The sequence below is a fragment of the Manacus candei genome, unplaced genomic scaffold (genome assembly GCF_025592945.1).
Source record: "Manacus candei isolate 608988 ecotype Guabito, Panama unplaced genomic scaffold, ASM2559294v1 h1tg000008l, whole genome shotgun sequence".
In the NCBI taxonomy this organism is placed as follows: domain Eukaryota; kingdom Metazoa; phylum Chordata; class Aves; order Passeriformes; family Pipridae; genus Manacus; species Manacus candei.
The window spans coordinates 29,964,730-29,990,675 of record NW_026138056.1 but is presented as its reverse complement, the minus strand read 5'-3'; the positions used below and the strand labels follow the sequence as shown (position 1 = coordinate 29,990,675).

At 40.0% G+C, this 25,946-nt stretch overlaps 1 protein-coding gene across 1 annotated transcript; it reads right to left on the bottom strand.

The window, feature by feature from the left end:
* Window positions 1-7,084: 7,084 nt before the first annotated feature.
* On the bottom strand, window positions 7,085-25,940 carry CHMP4C (charged multivesicular body protein 4C). Its single transcript, XM_051770601.1, has 5 exons — window positions 25,643-25,940; window positions 18,721-18,898; window positions 17,357-17,471; window positions 13,896-14,004; window positions 7,085-11,722 (listed from the first exon to the last, which is right to left on the bottom strand). The coding sequence occupies exons 1-5, from the start codon at window positions 25,836-25,838 to the stop codon at window positions 11,658-11,660; spliced, it is 663 nt and encodes a 220-aa protein (XP_051626561.1). The 5' UTR covers window positions 25,839-25,940; the 3' UTR covers window positions 7,085-11,657.
* Between the last annotated feature and the right edge of the window lie 6 nt (window positions 25,941-25,946).

Sequence of the window (25,946 nt, the reverse complement as noted above, 5' to 3'; positions counted from 1 at the left end):
TTTAATGCCTTGTCTAGCAGAAGGATAAAACACTGTTAGAAAGAGATGTTTCTTACCTCAGTGATTTCATAAAGTTACTCGGCTTTTGGTCTGAGTCCTTTTTGTACCAAAAATTGTCTGCATGAAAACGAATGAGAATGCTGTAACAAACACCAGGAAACTTACTATACTTCTGTTGGAGGTTAAAATAAAAAAGGAACTAATCCTTTTTTTTTACATTCTACATGAATCTTCATAGAGGTTGAGTGAACTCAATAAAGTTTTGAAACATTATTGAAAATACGTGAAATCTTGTGTCAGATATCACATATTTGAAAAGAGTGAACCTTACCTATTAAAATAGTGTTAGGTTTACAACCATAAGTGTTTTTAAAATCTTGAAAAGCTACTTGGGTCATACATGCTAAGGATTTCTGAAGTACAACAGGTACATCTGCAAATCTAGATGCTAAAGAAAGTATTAATATAATTTACAGTTTAGTCATGAGAGAGCAAAGGAATGGAAACTTCGAGGTTTGTAAGATATTTTGCTAACCCAAAATATTCAGTATCACATGAACAGACATTTTTGTTCAGGGGACCTTGATTTTTAGTTACGGAGTTGGAAAATGTGAACTTGTTCAGTAGCCATGTGGTATCACTTCACCTGTGTTACTGTTTAATGAATGGTTACCTCCCTAAGGGACATGGAGAATTTGAGGTGCCTGTTCAGGGTGGCCTTGAACATCTTGATCAAGGTGGATTCCAAGTCTGTCCCATACGGAATTTTTTTTCTGGTGCACTTGCTTCTATTCTGGCACTATTTCCTTCTCTTTTTACTCACTGCTGCAATTTTAGCACGGAAGAAGCCAAGTTTCAACTATTTCATTTATAAGAGTTTGACAGTAGAATTCTGTGTTCTGTAAGTTGTGCAGAAGAACATTCCAACTGGAATTGTAGCAGAGTGAACTAATAAAAGATTTGCAACTAGTAACCTTGTTCTTTTCTGTTTTAGGTGATTGCCTTAATAGTTCAGCCACAGATTTACAATGGGGTTTTTTTCCTCTTAGTTTTAGATTTTAATATATTGTACCCAAGTTAATATTCTAGGGGGGTTGATTTTCTTGAATAATACCTCTTTTAATAATCCTGAAGGATTTTTTTTATCCTCCAAAACCCTTGCAATCTGCCCACACCCCTTCCCTGCTTTTGATTTGTATACTCCTAAATCAGTTAAGATGCTGACTAGTTCTGAAGCAAGAATGAGTCCTTATAAAACTCCCACTCCATACTTTTCCCACCGTGAGGACCATTAGATACTGTGAGTACAACAGTGCCATTGAACCAGGTTGAGGAAGGGAATGAAACTGCACCAGCCAGTGGTAGGAGAGGGCAGCCTACGTTGTGCACTCCCCAGAGGGCTGTTTGCTCACCTCTGTGTGTTAACTATCTGTGTTGGGGGAGGGGGTTGGGGTGTTAGAGTTGCAGAGAAAAAGGACAAGGAAAACTCCTGTTCTAGATATGTCTGTCCCAAACTGGTTTTACTCTCTGCATATCATTGGAGCACTACATAATTTGATTTTTTTCTCTGTCTGTGGTTCCTATTCCTTTGTCAAAATGTAGCTATGGAGCAGCAGCAATTGTCCTGCCAGAAAAAAACCCTCATTTCTAGTAGAACTTTCTATAGGAAATCTGTGATTTTGTTTGTAGAGGGTTTTTTCCTATTACAGCAGGTTCTATTACACACTGGGGGAGGAATTCAGAGGAGTTATGCTCTGAAGTTGCTGCTGCAATCAGTTTTTTCAAGAAATGTCAGATAAATAAATACTCCAAGGTCACAGATAACCAAAGAAGGGAAGAATCTTGTAGGAAACACTCCATTTATGGAACACCAGGTCTTAGGAGTCTTTCTTCCTATCATTCCTTTCTATAATTCAGTTAAGTCTTTGTGCCAGAGATCAGAACATTCAGTTTAGTATACAGGTCCAACATTCAAAAGTAGGTATTTTCCTATAAAATACAGGATGTACTTTAGGGTAACTGAACTGTATGCTCATATCCATGTTTATTTGAATCTGGAAAACTGATAATGCAGCCATCTCTAAAAGATGTCTTTTAAACAGTTTGGCTGAGCAGTCAGTGTACTGACCAATGCGGTTGTTGTTCTGTATTTTTATTATCTTCAACAGATTTTTAATGCATAGGATCTTAACCTCCTAGAGGAAAGATGAGAGAGAACGGAAAAGGCAGAGGAGAAAGGGGATTTTTTTGTCCATAGTTTACACTTGAGCATTTTTCCCCTTTGAAAGTGAAAATTCATTCACTCATTTGCTGACCAGAATCACATTTCCACTACATGTTGGTTTCTGTGTTGTGAGTGGTGTAGGTTCTATGTTATCATAACCCATTCAGGAACCTCTTTATAAGGTTTGTTCTCCCATAGCACTGGTGTTTCTTTGCCACCCCTTGCTGCACTAACCTTTATCCCAGTCTTGTTTCAAAGGGCAACCTTTTGTATTTGGTCCTTCTCAGGTTTTGCACTGCAAGAAAAACACTGAGCTGAGGGCTTTTGTTCAGTGTTTTTGATCTCCTTCCAAAGTTTGGCTTACCTTTTGTTTCTGATGCAACTGCACAGATCTGGAGAAGTGGAGAGGTAGGAAAAATGCATTCCTTTACACTAAACTCTAAAAGAATAATGTATTCTTATCTTGTAATAGATACAAATTTTTGTCATCTCAGAGTACTAGTGACTGTTGGCCACATATATCCTGCTGTTACATATCATTCTCCAGTTGGATAGCTTGAGCTTTAAGCTGGAGTACAAAATGTTGCTCTTGAAATTTCTCCTTGAGTTGATGAATTCTGAACCACTCTGGTGGTAGTTCCAGAGTCAGGAAAAGGCTGTCATGAGACATGTCTAAGCATGACCTCATGTCACATACAAAGCATCCTTTTTCTTCTGGTGGGCACATTTTAAAGCCCTGAACTGCAGTTTTAACCAGCATCATGAAAATAAAGTGATACTGGTGTTGAAGGATCCTGTTTAACAAGGGTTGGACAGAGTTACACTCGGGCTGCCCAGAGTGCAGGATGTGCACGGGCGGGATGTTTCCAAGACAAGCATTTTTCACTATCATGTAGAAGTAACAGGACAGCTGAATGAGCTTTGTAAATGACTGAGTCCTCAAATGTCATTCTCTTCAGCTGGATAAATCAGAAAGCCTGATGTGACAGAGAATTAAAATTTTTAACATGAATTCTTTCTGCAACAGAACAGTGCCTGACACTGAAATTGCAATTCAGGAAATCTAGTCATGTTCTAACTCAACTAACAAAGCTTCTCTTTCTATACCTTTAACCTCCAACCAAAAGGGAGAAAAGTAGCCTGTGATGCATTTATCTTGTGTATAACTCATATCCTTACAGTCTTCCTGTCCCTCACTGCTTGTGTGACTTGTGCCTTTTCTGTCTTATAACAGATATCAGAGCATCCAGCCCAGGCTGGAATTCTGGTATTGCTTGTAAAGATCACAGACTGCAAACAGGGCAGCATGGCTCTGGAGGAGGAGGAAGTGGGACTGCTGAACTTGAATAATCATTTCAGTCCTCAGAAGTGCTGTCCCTGCTAGTCAGAGCTGAACCCTTCAGCTTTGGGAGGAGACAGGGACATCAGAGAAGAGATCCACCCCCACAGTGCAGAAACCCTGGGTTTCAATCTGGGTCTTTTTGCCAGTGGGTGCTGGGGCTCATGTGACTAAAGCACTGGTGTAATAAATGGGATTCTGGGGTCAACTCCCAGCTCTGGCTGAGTCTCATCTGTTTTAAGGGAAGTTGGCAGGTTCTGCACCTTAACACTTTGCTAAACCTTCAGAAGCAGTACTCCAACCTATGTTTTTCTGGTTTTCAACAAAATCTTCATTGAGACCTTCCCCTTTTTACGCCTTTTAAGCTCTTCATGGAGACCTTAAGGGTTTGCTGATTCATACTCAGTACTTCTTTGACTTGAGGATCACGAAGGTGCTCTCCAAATACAGAATTTGTCCCCATTTTGTATCTGAGAGGTAGGTATTGTATTTCCTTCTGCTCTGCAAATAAGGAAACTGAGGAAGAAAGCAATTACATGATTCACTCTAATAGCATAGTCAGTTGGTACAGTCCTAGTGTTGCTGCTGATCCCATAAGCTTGTCAGCAGGTTTAAATTGGATGATTGGATGATCTGGTGAGACTGTTGCCTGTATAATACAGTAACTTTGTCTTGAGATATCTCAGCTGGGTTTCAAGTAGATCTAAATGTCCTTGCTGATACATTACTACCTGCTGCTAGATTTTATAATGTTCTTTCCTCTATGAGTTCAAACTGAAAACACTAGGAGGTTTGCATTAATATAGTGGAGAAACAAGCCTCTGCTCTCTGAACGCCCTGTGGATTAATGCTTTTCATCTAGACAAAACCACAGCTGTTTTATGGAAATGTTGAGAATGACTATGAAATGCTGCTTGCTGTTTGGCAGTTAATGTGGGTTTGTCAAGCATTGCTCATCTGACAAGCGCCTACTGGGAGAAGGTTGCACACTGACCTTTCAAGATCTCATTATTGCTTTGCATGTTCAATAGATAGATAGATAGATAGAAGGTAGCTTACGAAGCAGTTGTAACATGTGGCAAACCTACAGCATCTCTCCTCCCAAATTTCCTGTGGCCCTTTCCTAGACATTCTTAGCATTTCTGATAACCAGGTTATGAGGTGGATTTTTTGTGATGTGATGGGGGTCTCCCTTTTCTCATTTTGCAGTATAAATATGCCTGTTACACGGATGAGCCAGAGGCAAGGGGAAAGAGCTCTACCCTATTATGGCAGCTGCTTTGTACATTTAGAGAAAGTCTTGCTCTGAGAAGTTTATTTTTTGTGTGTATGTGCAATATATGGCCAAGGGGATAATAACTTGCATTGGAAGAAGCAGATGAGAAAACTGTCTCATTCTGTGTAATCTTTTGAAAAAAATCAGCCATTCAGTAAGATGCTGATGTGCCTGTAGAGGCATTGCTCCTGCTTAGGTGTAGAAAAGCAGACCAAAAAAGTGAGTTTCTTGTGGAGATAACTGCAGAGAACACCAGTCAGATCTGACTTTGTTGTCCCTACCTAAATGGGCAATTAAAAAATAAGTTGAGAATGTTGCAAAATAATTGTGCAAAGTAATGTGTTATGAAAGAGCATTAAACAATTAAAAATTAAACTCAACCTTGCTGTGAGTTAACCTGAGAAACAGAACATGTGCAAATAATAACTTTTATCTATTTCTGCTGTCAGCATGCTGCAGTTCACTACTGGCATCCTCTGAGACATGTTGCAGTTCTGAATCTAGAAAACCATGGAAAGACCAGCATCTTTCACTTTTCAAATGACGTGAGTTGCACAAGACTCATGATCGTCCAAAGGTCAGAGCACAAGATCTCTCAACAAAGAGGCTTCTCTGTTCTGCTCTGGTGAAGCAGCTGTTGGCTCAGATTTCAGTTTATTCAGACACAATATGTGCTCTAGACAGATTCTCAGGCTACATAAATTAATGTCTCAACTAGTTATCACTTTCCCTCATCATTATTTTCTCCTATTGTCTTCTTTATAAAATAAAATTCTTTATAAAATAAACCCCTTTGTGTTCACCCACAAGTGCCTGATACAACACAGATAAGATCCGTTCTCAGATTAGTGCTGTTACAGACCTTTTCCAGAACTTCTTGGTTCACGCAGGATTTTTTTTCCCCTAGCTCAGTAAACTGAAGTGGCACATTTTGCTGACAAGCTTGCAAAGCATTGGGAGCTGAAGGTTTTAACCTGAAAAGTGTGAGGTGGTGTCTGCTAGCCACGTTCCGCTATGAACTTCTGAAGCTGTGAACCCAGCCATAGGAAGCGTTACCACAGGACAGACATGCTCTGAACCCTCACAAGGGCTGAGACTTGACTGAGAAAGTTCACAGTTCAGTGTCAGCCTGCTGCAATGACATTCAGCTGCAGCCAGTCACTGCAAGGCACAATTTGCTGAACCAGTATTCAACTGTTCCTTGAAAATGGGTACTTTTGACTGATTTAAAGCTTTGAGCTTTATCTTAGCTCCAGTTTGTCATGGCATGAGTGCATAAAGAGGGGGCTGGTGAACTTCTGCATGAAGGTCTCCTTCTGAGCTCCTGCATCAGTCCAGAGCAGGGAACAAAGCTGGGTACCAAGGTAGCCACAGACAGGGGAAGGGAAGAGAAGGAGGCCAGAAAAGCAGCCAAGAAGGTGGGTTAGTATTTAAAAGAGCATTTTAGCTTTGAAAAAGTGGGGATTTGTGGAGGGAGCAGGAAGGGTGGGAGGGTTTTACCCCTGCTTTTTGAGCTGCAGGCTCCAGCCTGATGGAGTTTCATGCTGTACACTGAATCCAGAGCTCCTCCTGGAGGTCCACAGAGTCCCAGCCCCGCAGCTGACGGAGCTCACTGCTGCTGGGCAGCGACAGCAGCGCACCAGGCACTCCAACACCCCATATATATATATATATAGGGTATGTACAGTAGGTAGGTAATACAACAACCATACATATGCCTATATGTTGGCAGTCCTAGCTGCCTCTGGTTAGTTCAGCCCCTTGGGTAAGCTGAGTCCAATCACAAAAGTAAAGCTAAGACATCTGGATATATTTACATATGAAATATATCTGAAGACTCACATTCCTCCTAAAGTGCATGTTTTATTTTTTGATGAAAGAGTGCTAAACTCAGGATGGGGATGGGGGGGTTGTCCATGTAAATCCTGTTTGAACCCACAAAACACTCCTTGCCCCTTAAAACAGTAAATCTGTGAATGCTCATGTCAGAGCAGTGGGAGGTATCAACACTCATTACCTCCATGGAAACAGACCACCAGCTCAGACCAATTGGCCTTCCACCTATTTTATTAAATTTAGCTCACAAACCACAGATCCTCAACTTAATACACCTTTCTATTCAATCCTAGGAGAACCAGCTGCCTGCTGTTTGAGAAAGCTAGCTGAGGGGGTACCTACACTGCCCTGCTGGCCTTAAAAACAGCCTGGGTAGCACCGGCTGGTGAGGCAGCACACGGGTGTAAAGGGTTTGGGCCTGTCCCTCACCCAGCCTCTCCAAACCCGCTTTTGCCTGAAGCTGATCTTGGCAAAGAGGAAGACAACAATTAACTGTATCACAAAGCAACTGGGGAATTACCAGAAGACTGTAGTTGCAGGGAGGGAAAGTCATCTAAGCAGACACACAAACAAAACATAACAATGCAAGAATGTGTAGTGTGCAGGAGAGGAGGAGAGCAAGGCAGCAGAGGGGCCAGTGTGACCCTGCCAGACACAGCCATCCTAACTATACAAGGTTGTTCAGGAATTTCTAGTCACACATTAACATTCATAACTATACCTTCTAGCTTTATCTGCAGATATTGCAGATATTGATCCCAAGTGTATAGTTCAGCAATGGCCAGGTAATTACATGTTGATAACAAAACAATAAACCACTTGAACTGCGATCAAAGTCACATCAACCAGGTACATTTTTCCTACAATATACACCTGACTGAACAGTGCTATGAAAGTGGGTCTTGCCAGCCTCTGCAATGGGGACAGATGTGAGAAAATAGGGCAGCTACATGAAATTATAGTATTTGTAATTGCTTAAGATGTTCAAGCTAATCCCTGCTGTTAAATCATTTCTGAGACTAAAGCTTCCTCCTTATGTTTCTAAAAAAAAATGACATCATTAAAATAATATAAGCTCTACATCACGAAAAACTGTGATATTTTCTCATTGCAAATATTCTCTATGCACGCCCAACCCATTCTTCCACCCCCTACAGCCATATACACAGCCAGCATGTGTATATGCTGCAACAGTCACTGGACATTTTGTGACACCTTAGGGATTTAGAGTCAAACACAAGCTGCCCAAGCAATTGAAATCTTTCAACACCAGACAACGAACAGTGGTCTCAAATCACTGCTCCAGCACTTTTATACATATGTATAAATATAAATGTGTGTATATAAAATGGGAGACACTGTGCACACACACTCTAAGGAGATTCTAACGAGATGCGTGAAAAAATGTATTTTTTGTGTCACTTCACATTTGCCTGTAGTATTTTTTTCTTTTTTCCATGTTTAAAAGACTTGATAATTCTTCTTTTCAACTAAGCTCTGGAAAATGAAAAACACATATTTCTGAAAAATGATGAGATGTTTGGGTCAGAGGTGGGGAGAGGGAGGTATTTTGGGCACATTAAAATTGAAGGATCTCTCACAATGCAACTGTTAAGTGTGAAGGAATGCAGCCCAAACACCACAGCATACACTGGGGTGGGGTTTTTTTATTGGTTGGTTGTTTTTATCAACCAAATCACCTTGGAAAAATTCTTGAATTCTAATGAAAGATCAATACATAAAAAAAATGTTTCTGAATATTCTCATATCTTCTAAAGAGCACTGTATCCTAATGATAGTGTAAGGAGGGTACTTACACTTTTGCCTGATAGGAAAAGAAATTTAATGCAACCATGTAACACAAACATGACACTAAAATATTTATTTGCTACATGAATATATTAATTATTTTCATTTTTTATTAATATATTTTCACCTTTTTAAAGCTATCCAGGTTAAAAATGTCCAAGCCTGTTAAGAGAAGTAAACATTTTCAAAATAAATAAGGAACAAGAAAGGAAGTCAGCTATAGTACACCATCTGCTGCCACAGTCCTCTTGTAAAATATGTTCCAGTTAATAGAGAATAAATTTACAGTAACATGTTGACACTATTCACTCTCGACTGCTTACATACTGAACAAATACCATCTTGACATGAAGTGAGACATATGTTTGAAAAAATAAAGGGCCATTTGTCCCAGTGTTACCTCAATTTACACAGGAAAGAGCCACTCCCTCAGCTGAATTAAATCCCTAGAACCCCTTTGCCCTTGAAGAAAACCAGCCTCCCAAAGAAATATAGCAACAAGCACTTCGGTTCTGGCAGTCCCTGCTGAATATTGGTTTGTGTACATCACTACAGCGTTTCTGAGTATAGCTTTACCAACCACACATGTCCTGGCCTGTATGGTATGAGTCTGTCCTCCAGAATCACCAGCCCCTACCCACAGACTTGCAGAGCAGCTCACGCAAATGACCGATTTCATTTCTTCACCTTTCATAAATGTTGCTCCTCGAGTGTCTGGTCTGAGATCAATAAGCTGAAGACATCTGAAGCTTCCCAGGATCAACACTTGGCCAAAACATTGTTGGAGATCAGCAGTCAGACACTGGCTTGTAAAGGAGAAGACCTTCCCTAGGACTTTTTCTCCGCCGTGAAGGGTGTTCACATGGAAAATGTTAACACAAAAACAGCAGGTCCACATTTTCCAAAGCAGACTGAAAGTCACTTTAGTTTCAAACTGGAGGCTTAACAGACCTGTTTTGGTTAGGTTGCAGAGCGCTTCAAGTATGCCAAGTGCTACCTACATAAGTGCCAAGTATTGGTAAGCTATTAATTTGATCAAGAACAGATGCTAAATGTCAGGTTTTCCAAGTAACCATGGGACTATGTTGGCACAGCCTCGTATTTAGCAAAACCACAAGTGTCCACAAGCACACAGCCAGCCTTGCACAGTGACGCAACCAGTGCATGCTAATACATTCTGTACCCAATTCAGAGACTTGCATAGACTGCACACCTTGAAAACAGGATTCAAGCCAGAAAAATTAGCAAACGGATTTGAAATAACTCAGAATATTTGTTATTTTATAAAATAATCCTGCTTTCAGAATCATCTCATCCTGAATTTCATCAAGCATTAAAACCAGTAGCATTTTATTAGTGTTTGGTTTCCTGCTGAAAGTTGAAAATGTGTTTTTAAATTTATGGCAGTTCTTTCTTTCTTTCCTTCTTTCCTTCTTTTTCAGTTTTGTTTTTAAAACAAAAATTTAATAGTTCCAGATCTTCTTTACTCACAAAAAAACCAGACAATTTTCCTGGTACCTCCAAAATTTAGGACAGAATTCACACACTTAATATTTTCCAGTAGGAAATTTATCCAAAGTAAAGTGGCAAGGCTCGATTCACCTTTCATATGGATACAAACCAAAAGCAATTCCACCACAGATAATGAAAGTCCTGACAAACTGAATCTCTCCACAGGGTTTATACATTTTGGGTTTCATCCATGGAACTCATCTTGAAAGGTTCTGAGTATGCCATGTCCAGAAACACACATTTCCTTATGCTTAACCCAAAATCCATTGCATTGAAGATTATTGTAGCCTGTCAAAGCTAAACACCCAACAAATCACAGGCTAAAGTCCACAGGAGAAGGAGTCAGCCTTCTTTTGCTACAGATCTACAGAAACCAAGTGTCCCACTATTCCCCAAGTGGTTCAATCATCAGTAAAATTTAAATTCATTTGAAAATAAGAAACCTAGATCAAGGACTGCTTCCTATAGGAACTCCAGTGTTTTAGTATTTCATTGTGACTGACAGCAGGCTACTATAGCATAGAGCTTCAGTCTTATTTAATAAACTTTCTAAGTACAAAGCAGCCTATTTAATTTTTGGCTGGCATTTGAACAGTGATTTCCCACATATGCGGTAGTTTAGCACTCAAGAGTGGCATTTGTTCCTTAGGCAAAAAACTGTCACTTGGGCAATAACTCATCAACTTTACAAGTAATCTAGAACTTTTAACCAGGGCTAAAAAGGCATTTCAAGTGCAATGCACCAGTATTACTTCCATTCATAAACTGAGTAAGAGAAAAGACCCGAATGCTCAGAAATTAGAACTATTTTGAAATTATATCATTAAAAATGTGTTACTAATTTCGTTGAGGATGAGTATTATCATACAAAGTAAAGACTCACCCTAGAAAGACAAGGTAGAGGAAAAATAGACAGAAATTTCTTCTGGATTTTTGACAGGGTTAGTGAAAATCAGTTTTGTTTGGCAGGGATCTATATGAACTTGGACATTTCATTTTCTTCAATCACTGTAATTCTACAACCAAGTTGGAAATAGTTCAAAATGCAATTCAAGCTGACCTATAGAAGTACATGGGATATTTTTGCCAAAGTTAAAACAAAACAACATATCCCACTTCAGAAAACCTACAGAAGAGTCTCCTCTTAATATCTAGGACACCAGAAGTTGCTCCAGGCAGATGTTTAAATCTTCATGCCCAAAGGAATAGCTGTTAGCTCTTGGGCTCAAAGGAACTTGCAAGTCAGGGCATGTATAAAGCTGAAAACAGCTAACATTCAAATAGTCTGAACCAAATAACCCTTTGGTATAGGACACTGATGACTTACTTAACTTTCTCATTTCAACAACGAATCCAGATCTGTGCGTAAGTGAGGCACATAGGTTTTACAAACCAGAAGATATGGTAAAATATAAAAAAAATATAATAAAACCTCTTACTAATAACAAAACAAATCTCTGACGGATGCTGAAAAAAAATTGACACTTGGAGGTTTTAGAAACTATTGCAATTTTTGTTTGCTGCTTTTTGAACTAGTTTTGTAATATGGCAGTAACAGCCTGTATGAAGTGCAACCACACTAAATCAGTAAGGTCATAAAACAGCATTGCAGCTCTTTACACGTGCACTATAATGCACAGTGTTATAAAAAGACCATGCTCTTATGAAGCCCAGGCAGCTAACTTCTTCATTTCATCTTCATCCTCTGCTCTCCTTCTGGTTGATGCTGCAAAGAAAGAGACAATAATCATCAACTGATGTAACAGTCAGAACCATTTTATCTGTTAGCATGAGGACTTGCATAGTGCTTTTCAGTTTGAAGATCTCAGATCAATTTACTGAGTAGCAAGTTGAACATGGCTAATACAGGAATGAAGCTCATGAGAGATGTGACTATTTTGCCTTACCATTATCTCACACATAACCCTGAGGTTAAAAATACAGGTCTGATGTAATTCCTACTGAAAGACTCCTGCAGAAAATACATTTAATCTCTAAAAGCTGTCACAGACAGAAAATGCCCACAAAGAATGCTGCCAGTTCTCTCACCACCATGTAAACAGGCACAAGTGACATAAACTGAAAGGTTCTGCTTATGCAAGTCCAGTCTCCAGATGAACTCATCCCATTTTAAAGGGAAGTGTCATTTATTAAAAGGGACAAAGAAATTCCTGAACTTGCTATGCTCAGGTGACATCAGTTAACTACTGTGTTCACAGCATCAGCAATCCCCAGCTCTGTATCAGCTCCCACACAGACTTTCTCCCTTTGCGCCCAAATGTCCTATCACACATCTGCATTCACCAAACTAAAACCTTGCCCAAGTAGTCTTCATTTGCTGACCTACAAACTAGATGCCCTACAGCCCAGGTTCAATCTCAGGCTGTCTCCATCTGTGTGTGGGTTGTGTGTGTCAGGACTGGCACCTCTCCCCATGCCAGTGGAACACTGTTGCTGGGTGCATCACCCACCTGTGCAAGCTTACAGCAGCCAGCTGGCTCCTGCCTGCAGCAGCCACAGGGCCAGGAGCAACCGTGCTGGGGGATGGGGGGGTGGGACTGCAGCTACCACCTTCAGGAAAAGGATGCAGGAGACCACAGGTCCTGTCCCTATTCTGCAAATGCCACTGGCTCACTGTGTGACTGGGGAAGGTCACTGTGCCTTGCTCCATTCAGTTTCCCCGTCTTCAAGATCAGGAGGGTAACATGCATCTCTAATTAGAAGCATTATAGATCGATTACCTGTACTGATTTTGCTTGTGCTTTTGTAAGCACTGAGTTTCAGAAAACATAAGCCAGTTTTGCAAGGCCTTAAACTATATAACTGTAACCAGCTAATTTTGCCTGAAGTAACCATACAGACAGATGAAGTAGAAAATTAAAATAGTGAGAAGTACATGGAGATAGCCTGGATTTAATAAAAATGTCAACTGCCATAGCTGGAAGACAATGCATGAACAAGCTATAATTGACCAGAGTGCAATTTGCACTGCTTTTCTAAATTTTTTAATTTTTTTTTTAACTAGCTGTTCTGCAGTTGACTTCTGTAGATGAGGCCACAATCTCAGTCTGAATGTTTGAAACTACATCTCAGGATTTAAATGCCATCTGCCAAAATACATGTAATAGTCTATGAGTCAGCCTGGTCTAGGTAACCTGTTCTGCAGCAGAACACACCATAAACAACCTGTGTCACGTGTGTGCTGCCCTTACCATGAAATATTTATATTCTTTTACTAGCCTCAGTACACAGCAAATCTTTCAGCTGATAGAGGACAACAGGGATATGGTGAAAGGTGGAGTAAAGGTTGTCTGACTCTGGCTTAATTCAAAATGAACAAGGTAGAACTACAGAAAAATAAGACTACAGCTTAAGACTACAGAAATAAGCCTGTTCAGTAGAAAGCAAGCAAAGGAATGAAAATATTTCTTTAAATGTGTGCTTCCTGCTGCCTCCTTCATTTCTAATTAAAACACCAGTGGCAAATATCAAACCACTACCCCACAAAGCTGGATCCTTGTGACGCTAACATTTTGAATCTAGGTCAGACTAATTAAAAGAGACTAAGGATTTAATTGCAAAAAAAAAAAAAGTCTTCCCATTCCTCAATAATCTCACTACATTTAAGTTGGAGATTCATCAGTATATCTGCAAGGTCAAGTTCCTTGAGTTTGTCTCCCCAAATCTACAGAGAATTTAACCCTAAATGCTTTCATAGAGAAAAACAGATTTACACTCTGCTTTTTCTGTTAAACAGATACAAAGGTAAGAAAAGGAATTTATAACACTTAAAAAGTTAAAACAGAGTTAAATACATATCTGAAACTCTCTTTTCCTCTCCTCTTTCTCACAGCATGATTTAATAATGAGAAATGTAAAATGGCAAGCAGGCAGTTTACCAGGGCGAGAAGGCAGCGATGTGGACGGAACACTTGGTAACCTGACATCTCTCATTCCCTTGTTCAGTTCTTCTTGCTCCAGTTCTTCTAACTCTGCCATCAACTCATCCTAAATTCAAGGAAAACATTACTTACAAATTCATTGTACTGACAGGGATTGGAGGCAAGGGCACATTTAAATAACATGAAGCAAAGCACTACTGAAGAAACAATTTACACCTGAAAACACATATCAAAACTCAGCATATTAAAAGTATAATTTTTACTAAATATGGGCAATAACGATAAACCTCAATTGAACACTGAAAGAAGGATCATGGAAGTTAGAAACAGGACAAAGAACAAAATTAGAAACAAAACTGACAGCAGTACAGTACTTGTAAAAAAGGCAAACACAGTGGGGAAAAAGCTTCTCTGCTCTCCTTAGGTTTGTTCCAAATCTAGACACTGTACTCTTCAATGGATTCTAATTTTAAGATGCTATTTCTCCCATTTTAAAAAGCAAACAGCTTTGGTTATAAGGTAGACTGTCATTAAACATTATGCTTCAGCCTTATAACACAAGTCCAGGATTATATATAATTTCAAAACAGCATTGGAATCAGAACTGTCCTCTGGGTCCTGCTATTCACTCTTGAAGCACACAACACTCTTGGGGTTTCAGCTGCAGAAGCTGATTTGGACAGATGATCTAATCCACTTGGATAATGCTAAAAATAAAAAAGCTGTACACTTAAAAAAGCAAAGAACCTACTCCTTGGCTGGAGGTTCCTAAAGAAAGGAAGCTAAATGTTAACATTATTTGTAGAGAAATGGACCTTTGCCACATTGATAAAATGGTTTAAAAAGAAACAATGGGCAAAAGTGGCTGAGGAAAATGTGTCTGTGTAGCAAAGAGCTACAAGGTAGTGAAATAGGCTTTGCCTACACATTTATACTTTGTTTATCACCAATGCAGAAGTTAAATGATAGTTACATAGCCATCACTGGCCTTCCTACCTAGATTTACTTTCTCATGGTTTTATAATTTACGGCCAAAAAACGGCTGCAGTTTGCCTACCTGCCCTAGTTTACAGTGCAAATCCTTGGATATGACCTAAAAATTTCAGCATCAGGTCTACACCTGATGATGTTCAATTCCCAGCTGATCTCTCAAGGAAATGTGCAAGTTGGAGCCCCCTGTTTTACTTAAGCATTTAGCTGAAGTGCAAATCTGCTTGTACTTTAAATGCCCCAGTCAGTGCTGTGCATACAAGCGTCTTAAAAAGTTAGTGTCCAAGCTGTTGTGAAGTCAATAGTAACAGGTATTTCTGAAAAATTCTAGATGGTCATCTAACCCCCTTCCATGCCAAATCAGTCCTTTCCAACCTCCACTGAACAAGAAAACAATTAAGAGGAAGTGTCAGTCATGACAAGCATTCTTTAAAAAAGATGTGAACGAAACTATGATCATGAGCCTACACCTTTAACATAATAATGTAAAGGCTAGAACATTTGCTCTCAAAGTGGAGACTCTAATTTTAAGTTCTATTCACTCTTGGGAACAGACTTAGCTACTAATTTCCCACAACTCAAAAACTGTTCTACAAGTAGGCTGTGGAGCTACAACAAATCCCCTTTCTCCTCTTGAACCTAGGCCTCTGCAAGAGCAGCGGGAAGATACTACGTGAACTTGCAGTTTCCAGGCTTTGTGCCTGGATGGTGTGTATTTCACATTTGATTATCAGAAACAGGACTCCAAGCAAGGATCACCCCTCCCAGAGAGCATTCTACTCAGGCAGGACAGAGCTTTTTTGCATTCTTCATGACAAACACTGTGTCAACCCAGGGAGAAAGAACCCTTATGTTTCTGTGCCTGTCTGGAGCAGGAGAAATCACATGCTTCCATGATCTCCTTACACCCAAGACACATGAGTGAAGAGAAAATGCATCCAAGTGTGTGGTCAAAACGTCCTTGAAAAAAATAAAATTAAATATCATCCTCCAACACAAATCACCTCATAACTGAGCAACTAAGTCATTGATTCTAGCACTCTCAAGCTGCAGTGGCTTGCAAACCAGATTTTCCACTTACTGCCCAAGTGCTATAAGTATAGGCTCCTATGCAAAAGCGGGTGCTGGTACAAAGATGTCCCATGTGCCAGTGGCTTATGTCCCAGAACAGGAACCATGCACATCAACTTAGACTAGTACCTCTTTGGAACTTTCAGATCAATCTAAAACATGCTTACTAAGGCTAGGCCCCCAAAAGTTAAGCACTGATGAAAAGTAAGACACTGTACAGCTGCTTGGGATGGCACTATGTTTTTCAATTGTTTGAAGCCCAGTTTATACAGGCCAAATCCCATTCCTTGTGCCAGTAATGCACGTGTTTCTTGGAAAGTCTATTTACATTTGAAGTGGAAAAACAGGAAAGCAGATAATGGGAACAAAATACAAAGAATTATTCCTATTTTCAACAAATTATACCAATTGAATGAAACCTCCCCTTCCTCCTAGTCAAGCGAATATGTATGATATCACACATATTTTTCTTTGTTGTCCATTTGGGTATACAGGAACAAATTAGTTCAGGATAGAGTGAGTTGTCTGATTATTCAGGACATTCTTCAAATGATCCCTGATGATCCCAAATCAACAAAATTGAAAACCAAAACCAAACTGTTGTGATACTGAACCCGATTCCCAGCTCTGCATTTCACAGATCACAAGAATTTTGAGTACCCTTGACCCTTGAGTCCTCAGCCATGGCTGGATCAGAAATAAGTAATAACATGCTTAGATACACAAAACCAAGTCCAGGAGCACTGGATGAAAGTTACTGCAACAAATTTTCAGAAGGTCCTAAATGCCTTGTGGGCATTTCAGAAGAAAGAGCTCAAGGAAGAAACCTTATTGCCTCCAACGGGTATTACGTCTATGTAATGCATCTACTTCTGTAGAAAATCTGGAAAAAAAAGGAAAGGACCTGCATGTCCCAGCACCAAAAATGACCTTTAAAAAATGGTCCAAATATTCAGAATTGTGAACAGCAGCCTGTTCACGGCGCAGGAACTGCACTTAGTCAAACGGATGTCTATTTGGACCACAAAAAAATTATATGTTTCAGTGTCCACTTAGAGTAGTACAAATTACATGTTTTAGTGATCTCCTCCTTCCATGGTTCAAATGAGAAAAACAAGTACAGGAGTGTAGTTAAAAATGCTTTTCTTAAAAATTTATATATAAATAAAAGTAGTTTTAATATTTTACATATATATTTTAGTAAATATTTTATATATTAACATATTTAATATTTATATAAAAATTATACACTTGTCCTAGATAGAACCAAGGAATTTCACATCCACACCTTTTAAGAAACAAACCACTGCACAACCAATAACTGTGGAGTCACAACCAATAACCAAATAACTGTGAAGTCATCTAACAACTAAAACTCACAGGCCTGAAGTACTAACCTCATCAAACTCATCACCAAAGGCGGCTCGGTTTGAGATAGCATCTGAAATTTCCTGGGCAACATCTTGCTGTTCAGTGATATCTTGCATCAAATCATCAATTTTGTTCAAGTCCCTGGAAAGATAACATGGAAACATATTTTTAGAGATATATCATCCAAATCCTACAGAAGAGACTCACTGGAACAGACTCTATTTTCTTTTTATGCCCATGGCTGTATAAATAGCAGAACTCACAGGGAATAATTTCCTCACCCAGACCTTAACACCTACACTAAAAGCTTCTGTGTGCTTTGGCCAATCCAACTTCTTCCACTTTTGGATTATAACAAAAGTTAAGCTGCAGCATAGTGTGTCTCTCTCCCCCTCGGGGCTTCTCAGACCTCTGCCAGGCAACAGTCACACCTCCGGGCAGATCCCCCAAAGTCAGTATCTTTATGGGCCATTCAGTACTTAAAAGGGAGCTTGTAAGAAAGATAGCGATAAACATTTTTGCAGGGCCTGTTGCAATAGGCCAGAGGGTAATGGCTTTAAACTAAAAGAGGGTCAATTTAGACTTGACACAAGGAAGAAGTGTTTTACAATGAGGGTGGTGAAACACTGGCACAGGTTGCCCAGAGAGGTGGTGGATGCTCCATCCCTGGAAACATTCTAAGTCAGGCTGGACAGACTGAGCAACATGATCTAGTGGAGGATGTCCCTGTCCACTGCAGGGTGTTTGGACAAGATGACCTTTAAAGGTCACTTCTAACCCAATCTATTCTATGATTACACGGATCTTTCTTGATGTTAAGTTTTCACCAGAACCGAGGGCAACTTAAGAGAACTGTACCCCATTTAAAGATTTCCCCTTATTGTTAACTTCATTATTGTTTCAGTTCCTGTTTACTTTAACTCTGTTTATTCAGGCAGGAAAACACCCCTTGAAACAACATAGGACATAATAAAAGAAAAAAGAGTAATTTTTTTTGTCCATGTCATATTTTTATTCGGGTCTAACTAGTACTTCGAATCCCACAGTCTAGCTTATGGATTCTGAGGAAAAGAGTTCACTTAGTTTCTATAACTAAATTTTCTTCTGGACAAACCAAGGGCAGAGGCCAATCTCCACTGCCAAGATAGACAAAAATACCCAGGTAACACACAGATCTCACTAGTTAAGTGAACTTCCTTTTAGACTCGATGTTAAGAAAAGATATTTTTTTGCCAAATATAACACTGCAGCACCAATAGCATTCCTTACATTAGATGCCTGAACCAAAAATGAAGTAAAAACTGTCTAACTTGATACAACAGTCTGCAGTGATGGAATAGTTTGAAAGTGGTCAATAAGCTCAACTTGAAAGCTATTAGAAAGCACTTACATATTTTCATGTACTTTTTTCATAGCTTGTGCAGCATAACCCATATTCTTGAGTACTTCTGTGTTCGTGTGGGAATTTTCCAATGCCTCTCTCTGGAACTCAATGGTCGAAAGCGTCCCATCAATTTGGCTCAACTGTTTCTCATATCTCTTTTTCCTCTTCAGTGCTTGCAAGGCAGCTGGAATAGGAAGAGGCAAAGTGCACTGTGTGTTTTCATAGCAAATGCAAGGCCAAGTAGTTCAGCACCAAGCTGACCTCCAGAATTTATAATTCTCACCCTCCTACCTTACTAGCAGGGAGACAAACTTTGACCACACCACATCAGCAGCCTGTTTATCACCAACATGCTGTTGCATGAACATGCTGGGAAGCCTCTTTTAGATTAACTCCTTTTAGAACCACAGGGAAGAGCAGCTTCTTCCTCCACTGCGGGAGATCTTGAACTCCATCCTGTGCACACAGGCAGAGTAGAAAAAATGGGGAAGAAAGAGAAAAACATGAGAGAAGAGTGAGAAAGGAGAAAACACAGGAAAGGAGAAAAGAAGAAGCTGCAAAACATAAGCAAAAACTAAAGAAGACAGCATAAGAAGATCTATCATGATAACCACACCTCCAGCAATGCTGCTTTCTAAACTTTGTCTCAACAGCAGTAACTGTGAAGTGCAATGGAAAGCCCAAATGGCCCGACAAAGCAGGTGGGTTGGATCAAAGGAGGACACATTTCTCTGGCTTTCAGCTGCATCTATTTCTTACAATCACTTAGGAAGATGATCTTTAAACCTTAGAATTTAAAAACATATAGAACTTTGTAGACAAAGGCACAGTCAAACTCAGCTACACCCCAGTATCTTTGTAAATTATCGAGATTGGTCTTTTATATTTGCTAAGTTATGAGCAGCATACTTTGCTCAGAGTAAATCATTACCAGAACTTGGGACTTTCTCTTGGCCTCAGGGTGTGGAACACACACAATCTCGCCACAAGCATTTCCTGACCACTGTCCCTTGCAAACTACAGATGTGCCAGGCAAAAAAACCACCAAACAAAACCAGGAGACTGAGTTAATCCATTGTTTTTTTCAATGCTATTTACACCCATATTCCTCCCCTTGTCTTCTACATTTAATTTTTTAATCAGGTTCAGAGCCTGCAAGCAACAGCCATGCAGCCCCTCAGACTCAATCAACAGCAGCAACTATTGTTGCCATCCTTTCAAATAATTGCTCATGTACAATAATACTGAACCTTGACACTGGGGTACACAACTTTTCAAATGAAGTTAGGATCTCTCCAAAGAGGGGGCACAGATTTTTTATGTGTAACACCACACTAGAAAAATTAGTGCTTAGTTGACAAATGCTTGAATCGACATGGTCAGAACTGCACACTAGGAGCTGTGCAAGGACAGGCATTCACACAGGCTAAGATTCTAGAACATGCAATAAGATGTTTCAGGACAGCAAACCGCAATCATAACACATTAATCACAGTATTCAAGTTCAAGGTTTTCCCAGGTTTTGGGGGATGGTCCAAAGATCATGCATATTCCACAGAAGATGCCTGAACACCAGATGATGTCTTGCAAATGGCAAATGTGAGAATTGTAAAATTCTCACTGGCAATTCCAAAATAAATAATTTTTACTTAATCCCAAACAATCTTTACCTACTTATTACTTTCCTATTTATTCATGCTTATTATTGGTAGTGTTAGCACACTAGCCATTTCCTTCCTTAGCTTTCCTCGAATCAAATTTGATCCTGGATTCTTCCTAGGAAGTTAGAGATTACAGACAAATATAAAAGTCTGAAACTGTACCTAACACGAGCTGTGCCAGAGAGGACCCTAAAGCCCTGTGGACAGAAGAGCACTAACCAGCTGATGCAGAAAGGCTTCAATTGGAATAAGCATCTACCACAGGGCAGTATTTCCAGCCAGCATTATTCAGAAACGGGACTCTGCAATGGTGCTGTTTTTATTGGCCACTCAGAGAGAAAATGGATTTCCGCAGTGACACACAAAGCAGTTGTTTTTAAAATCCTGAAGATCATTTAATTAAACCACACCCGAATTAAGAAACCACAGGAGAAGCTAAAGTCCTTGACTTCACCTATTCATAAACATCTTTTCCTCATTATTGTAGTGCAACATATTATCTTCTTTCTCTTTAGTTTTACCAGTAACTTACAGAATAAATCACTTCAGAGGAAATTAATTCGTCCTTCTTCATTATCAACCAAGGCATAATAATTCCCCACATCACACTATATGATTTTCCTGATTTGTATTAAATGAATGCCCTTTATTGCACAGTGGTTTGTTATAATAGTTCCTAGACCACTTATGAGTATTTCCTTGTTATTTGAAATCTATTTTTCTGTGTTTTACAGAGTATCGTGAACTTTTAGTGCTTTTCTACTGCACATTACAAGCATTTTAAACTTTCTGTGCAACTCTTACAGGATTAAAATGCTTCTGCATTATAATGCTACTGCATTATAATTACCAAACTGCAGAAGAACATATGTCTCAAAAAAGAATGAAATGAGCACAGAACGCAAACTTACTTCGATGAAGATCTAAGAATGGCACTGAAAAATGGTGCTGGCCATTCCAAAGATCTCAAAACGGAAGACAGCCCAGGGAGGATAGGTCTAGCAGGAGCAGAGTCTGAGGAAGCAAGTGTAATTAATAGCAATTGAAGCAGGAAGAGGTGGAGGTCTTCTCCAGGAAAAAAAGAAAAAAAAAAAAAGCAGTATCATATACTTTTTCAGTTGTGGTCCAAAGAAGCTGATTCAACTCCTGCATTTCATAATGGTTAACCGTTGGCTGGGCTTTAGCACATTTCCTGTACTTCTGAGTCTAGCAAGCAGGATACAGCTCATAGATTAGGAAAAACTGCTTTTAATGTGAGCTTCTATTTTATAGTCAAGATAAGTGCCTGGAACAACAGAAGACTATTATGTCAGTTTAAGTATGCATCTGAATGAACTACTATTATTAACATACAGAAGAGCACTTTTCCAATATCACTAGTATGCTGATACTTTATTAAAGAAGAAAAAATAACCAGCTGGGCAATAGTAATCCTGGCCACACTGAGTATCCAGGTTTCAAAAGGAAAGTAGTGAAATAGGAAGAGTTGTGGTACCCTTCTCATGGTTTCATGACAGATCACAACGAAAAGAGAGCACAATGGTAACAACGCCTTCACCTGTCAAGCCCATCACCAACACTCATGAGTACAGGAAGCACCAATAATCTCATCTTCTGAAGTAGAAATAAATGGATTGTCTAGTAATCCTTAAAATTCCCAGGAAGAAGGAAACGAGTGTTTCTTCAGAAGACGTAACATCATTGTGAAAGTGCTGGATCTCATTCTTGGATATAGCTCACAAACCTCCACTTCAGTCCTGCAAGGGATCAATGGATTGCAACTTCTGATCTCCCTTACACCACGGACAACCAAAGGCAATGCTGCTGAGACCATAAAAATCATAAGACCCTAATTAAGTTCAGTGCCAGTATGCATAATCCTTAAAGCCTTGTGGAGGAAGCCACACACAGTTACAACTGAATTCAAGAGCAATAATGTACTGAACTAGTTATAAGTATTCCAGTTCATGGCAAGACACTTGAAACATGATCATGAAGATCAGAGAACAGTTGCTGCAACTTGCAGAACAAAGACACAACTTAAGGGCTTCCTCTTACCTCCCCGCCAGAATCCCTCATTCCCAGTCTGTCCCTCACCCTTCCACAGGCATGACTGTCCTGTCCATAACACACAACTTGTTTGGTTTCAGTGGCCTCCTGGTTACAACCACGTCATTGAAAAGGAATGCTACAGGGCTACATAAGCACTGCACGAACATAACACACGAACATAACACACAGCATCTACCTGTAAACCCCTCCTTGCTACTTCAGTTTTCTTCAAAGGTTTTGTCCTCAGTAGTACTATGTGGTTCTTTACAGTTGAAATTTAATTCTATTCTGGATGGCTTCTCTTAACTTTATTCCTTTCATTTAGATTTTTTTTTTCTTTTTAGTATCTGTGAAAGACTCTAGGCTGAAACAACACACATTCATATGTACATTATTTTCACAGTTACTAGTGCACTTCAGAAAATACGTTTCCTTTTAAATAGAGTTTTCAAATATCCATTATAACTTTCTGTCCTTTAATTTTTCCTGTATGACCTTCAAAATAATGGAGAAGAAAGGCCAGTTCATCAATGGAGTTGGCAGCTGTGTACTGGCTGAAACTGAGATACCCCAAAAAGTACAGCAAGAGATAAAAAACAAAACAAAACAAAACACTCACAAAAAGTGTGAGTGAAATGGGAAGAGATTAAAAGGCAGTGTTAACTGTGAAAAAAAATACTCCTTATCATCACGTAACCTCTGCAGGACAAATTCCAACAAACACTGTTGTTTCAAAAACCCTGAAGCTGTCTAGCCACAATAAGATACTAATGGGGAATGCTGGAAATGTATTTAATAGCCAATTTCAGACTAGGTACAGGAACTGTGGAGATACTCACTTCATAAAGGAAAAGCCAGAAGTATTTAAGTGATGTTTCACATCTATTTGCATAGCTAACGCGTTACAGCTTTTACATCAAGTAAAGCCTACTGATGTCACATGAACCCACTCAAGAGTCATATGAACTCATATGAGAAATTGCTGTGCTTGAATCTGCTCTCTCTTGTGTCAGTATTACTGACTCAGACTCACCTAAAAATCAAATGAGATCATGCTAATTTGATACATTTTCTATCTCTAGATAGAAATCTTACTCCAGTCTCGAACAGTCCCATTTTAGTTTCCACAAGCTTCTCCACAGATGCAATTAAGAAAAATTAAAACGAAAATTAAAATTAAAAATTAAGAAAAAAAACCACACCCACATTAAAAATTACCTGTGAAGTCCCTTTGAAACATTAACAAGGCAATGTAGATTAAAACCTTCATTCTCTCATTTGTGTGTATGTTTACATAATGTTACATACACACAGACGCTGGTTAGAACAGATTTTCTCTGAACTATACAGTACAATACACCGTATGTATTATGCTGTTATATGTAAATCAACAGCAATTAAACTGTAAAGCAATTGACATATCAAATGAAGACATATTATTGGAGATTTCAGTTCACTCATTATCCCGCTAAATTCAAGCACTTTGGCACAGCAAGGTTAGTTTATCTCATTTCTCCTCTGACTGTACTTACACTATCTCATTTTGGCTTTAGAACCACTTTTTGCAGTGCCAAACTGCACGTCGTGCCCTACTCCTGCCTCTTTACTGTCCTCAACTGTTGGTGCCTGAGCAATTGACAAGATAAAAGGGAGTTATTTTTAACTATGATCAGCTCAACAATCCACTTTGCAGCATCACTCCATGAACAATTTCATAGATTAAAAACCAGGGGAACTGCATATTGAGTACAGAAGTGCAAAAAATGATTTGGAAGAAAAGTTTCAGATATCAAACACTGCATGCCTGAAGCACAAGGCCAACAAACACCTGGATTTAACCAGGAATTTCTACAGTCAAAAGACCAGCCTGTTTTCTTGCATCAGATCTCCAGCTTGGGTTTTTGCACAATGAACTCAGCCTCAGGAGCAACCCAATCACTTTGTCCCATAGCAAATTAGTTTCCAGTTGGATCACCTTCCTGAACTAGCTCACTGCAACAGCACAGAGATACTCCAGTTGAAGCCAGGGGAGTAGAAAAGCGTGGGACTGTGACAACGCCAACAGCTCCCATGCTGCAGAGTACCTGGCTTAGATGTGCTGCTCAACTGGCTTTACTCCCTCTGACTGTACCTTCAAATCTGTCCCATCTTGGCCCATGATTTTAAATCCTTTGTAACTAAAAGTTAGTTAAGTTAAATGGCTTTTTGCTAATACTTGTTAAATGCTAAAGTATTACAAATACATTATAGGGCTAACCGAAACACTTCTAACATGCAGCTCCTCACAAGTTCTAAGTTACATGGCATTATTTTTTAAATTATTAAATAACAGAAAGAGCAGACAAAAAGCTACCTTGTCATTACATCAGAAATCTTTAATTCTAATTTTTCTTCTGTTTCAAAGCATTTAAAGAAAAATACATCTCAGAGGAGACAAACAGGCCTCTAGTTGACTTCAGGAAGTAATTAATCTGTTTCTCAAAGCCCTTTATATCCCCAAGACACTGACTACCATGATTTGCTTCCCAGAGATGAGAACATCTGTACATGCAGGAGCCAGACCTTATTACCCCTTACTATCTCTCTTTTGCAGCTAACAGCAGCCCAGACCAGTAGTCACTAATGCTCTAAACTATCATTCATTTTTTGGTTGTATCATGTACATCCTACATGATTTGAGGCAAATCATTGAATCACTTTGTTCCTCAGTTGCCACCAGTGGGGATAATATGCATTTATTAATGAATACAGGAGATCCTCACATCCTTCAGCTCCTTTTCCATCTGCCCAACCAATACTCAATCTCCAAGCTGTGATCCCCTCCCCACACTGAGCAGCAGTATTTTGCGTTCCAGGTATCCAGCCGACACATGCATCCACTGTGGTGCAAAGCACGTGTATCGCACAGGGAGCCGCAGACAGTAAATCAGTGAGGAATAAAGCATCCTATTACCATCCCACCATAATGAATCCACAGTACACTAAACACTAACAGATGCCAAAGACCATCCCGCCTCGCGTGTGTTGATACTTGCTGGGAGCCCACACCGACTCACAGTGCACACCTGCGGAGTCAGCCGACCCGGCCCTGCCACAGCCTCGGCGAGACCCGAGTCCCTCGTTCGGAACAGACCGCAGGACCCAGAGGCGCTCCAGCCCTGGGATTTAAAGCCTCGCAAGCCCGGAGGGGGCGGAGGGGTCCGGCCCGCACTCACCTCGCCTGTTCTTGGTGCCGTGCTGCCGGGCTACCGCCAGCTCCCGCTCGATCCGCGTCTCCAGGTACTCCTGCTTCTTGCTGAGCATCTCCTCTGTCTCCCGCAGCCGGGCAAGAGCCTCCTGCGGCGAAGGCCCTCCGCGGCCCTTGGAGGCGGCCGAGCCGCCCCCCTTGAAAAACCTGGAGATCTTGCTCATGGCGGCGATCCCGGTTCGGCGACGGCCGACGGAAAGGTCTAGCCGGCCCGGCCCGGCCCGCAGAAACCTCCCTGGCCTGCTCAAGCCGTGACGGCACTTCCCGAGCCC

Bases quoted from the DNA above. Each gene is read 5' to 3' on its own strand.
- CHMP4C (XM_051770601.1), bottom strand. From the start codon at position 25,838: ATGAGCAAGATCTCCAGGTTTTTCAAGGGGGGCGGCTCGGCCGCCTCC. The intron at 14,005-17,356 runs GTTAGTACTTCA...CCTTGAATTTAG, and splicing joins TTGGTGATGAGTTTGATGAG to GATGAGTTGATGGCAGAGTT. The intron at 11,723-13,895 runs GTAAACTGCCTG...CTTTCTTTGCAG, and splicing joins ATCGCTGCCTTCTCGCCCTG to CATCAACCAGAAGGAGAGCA.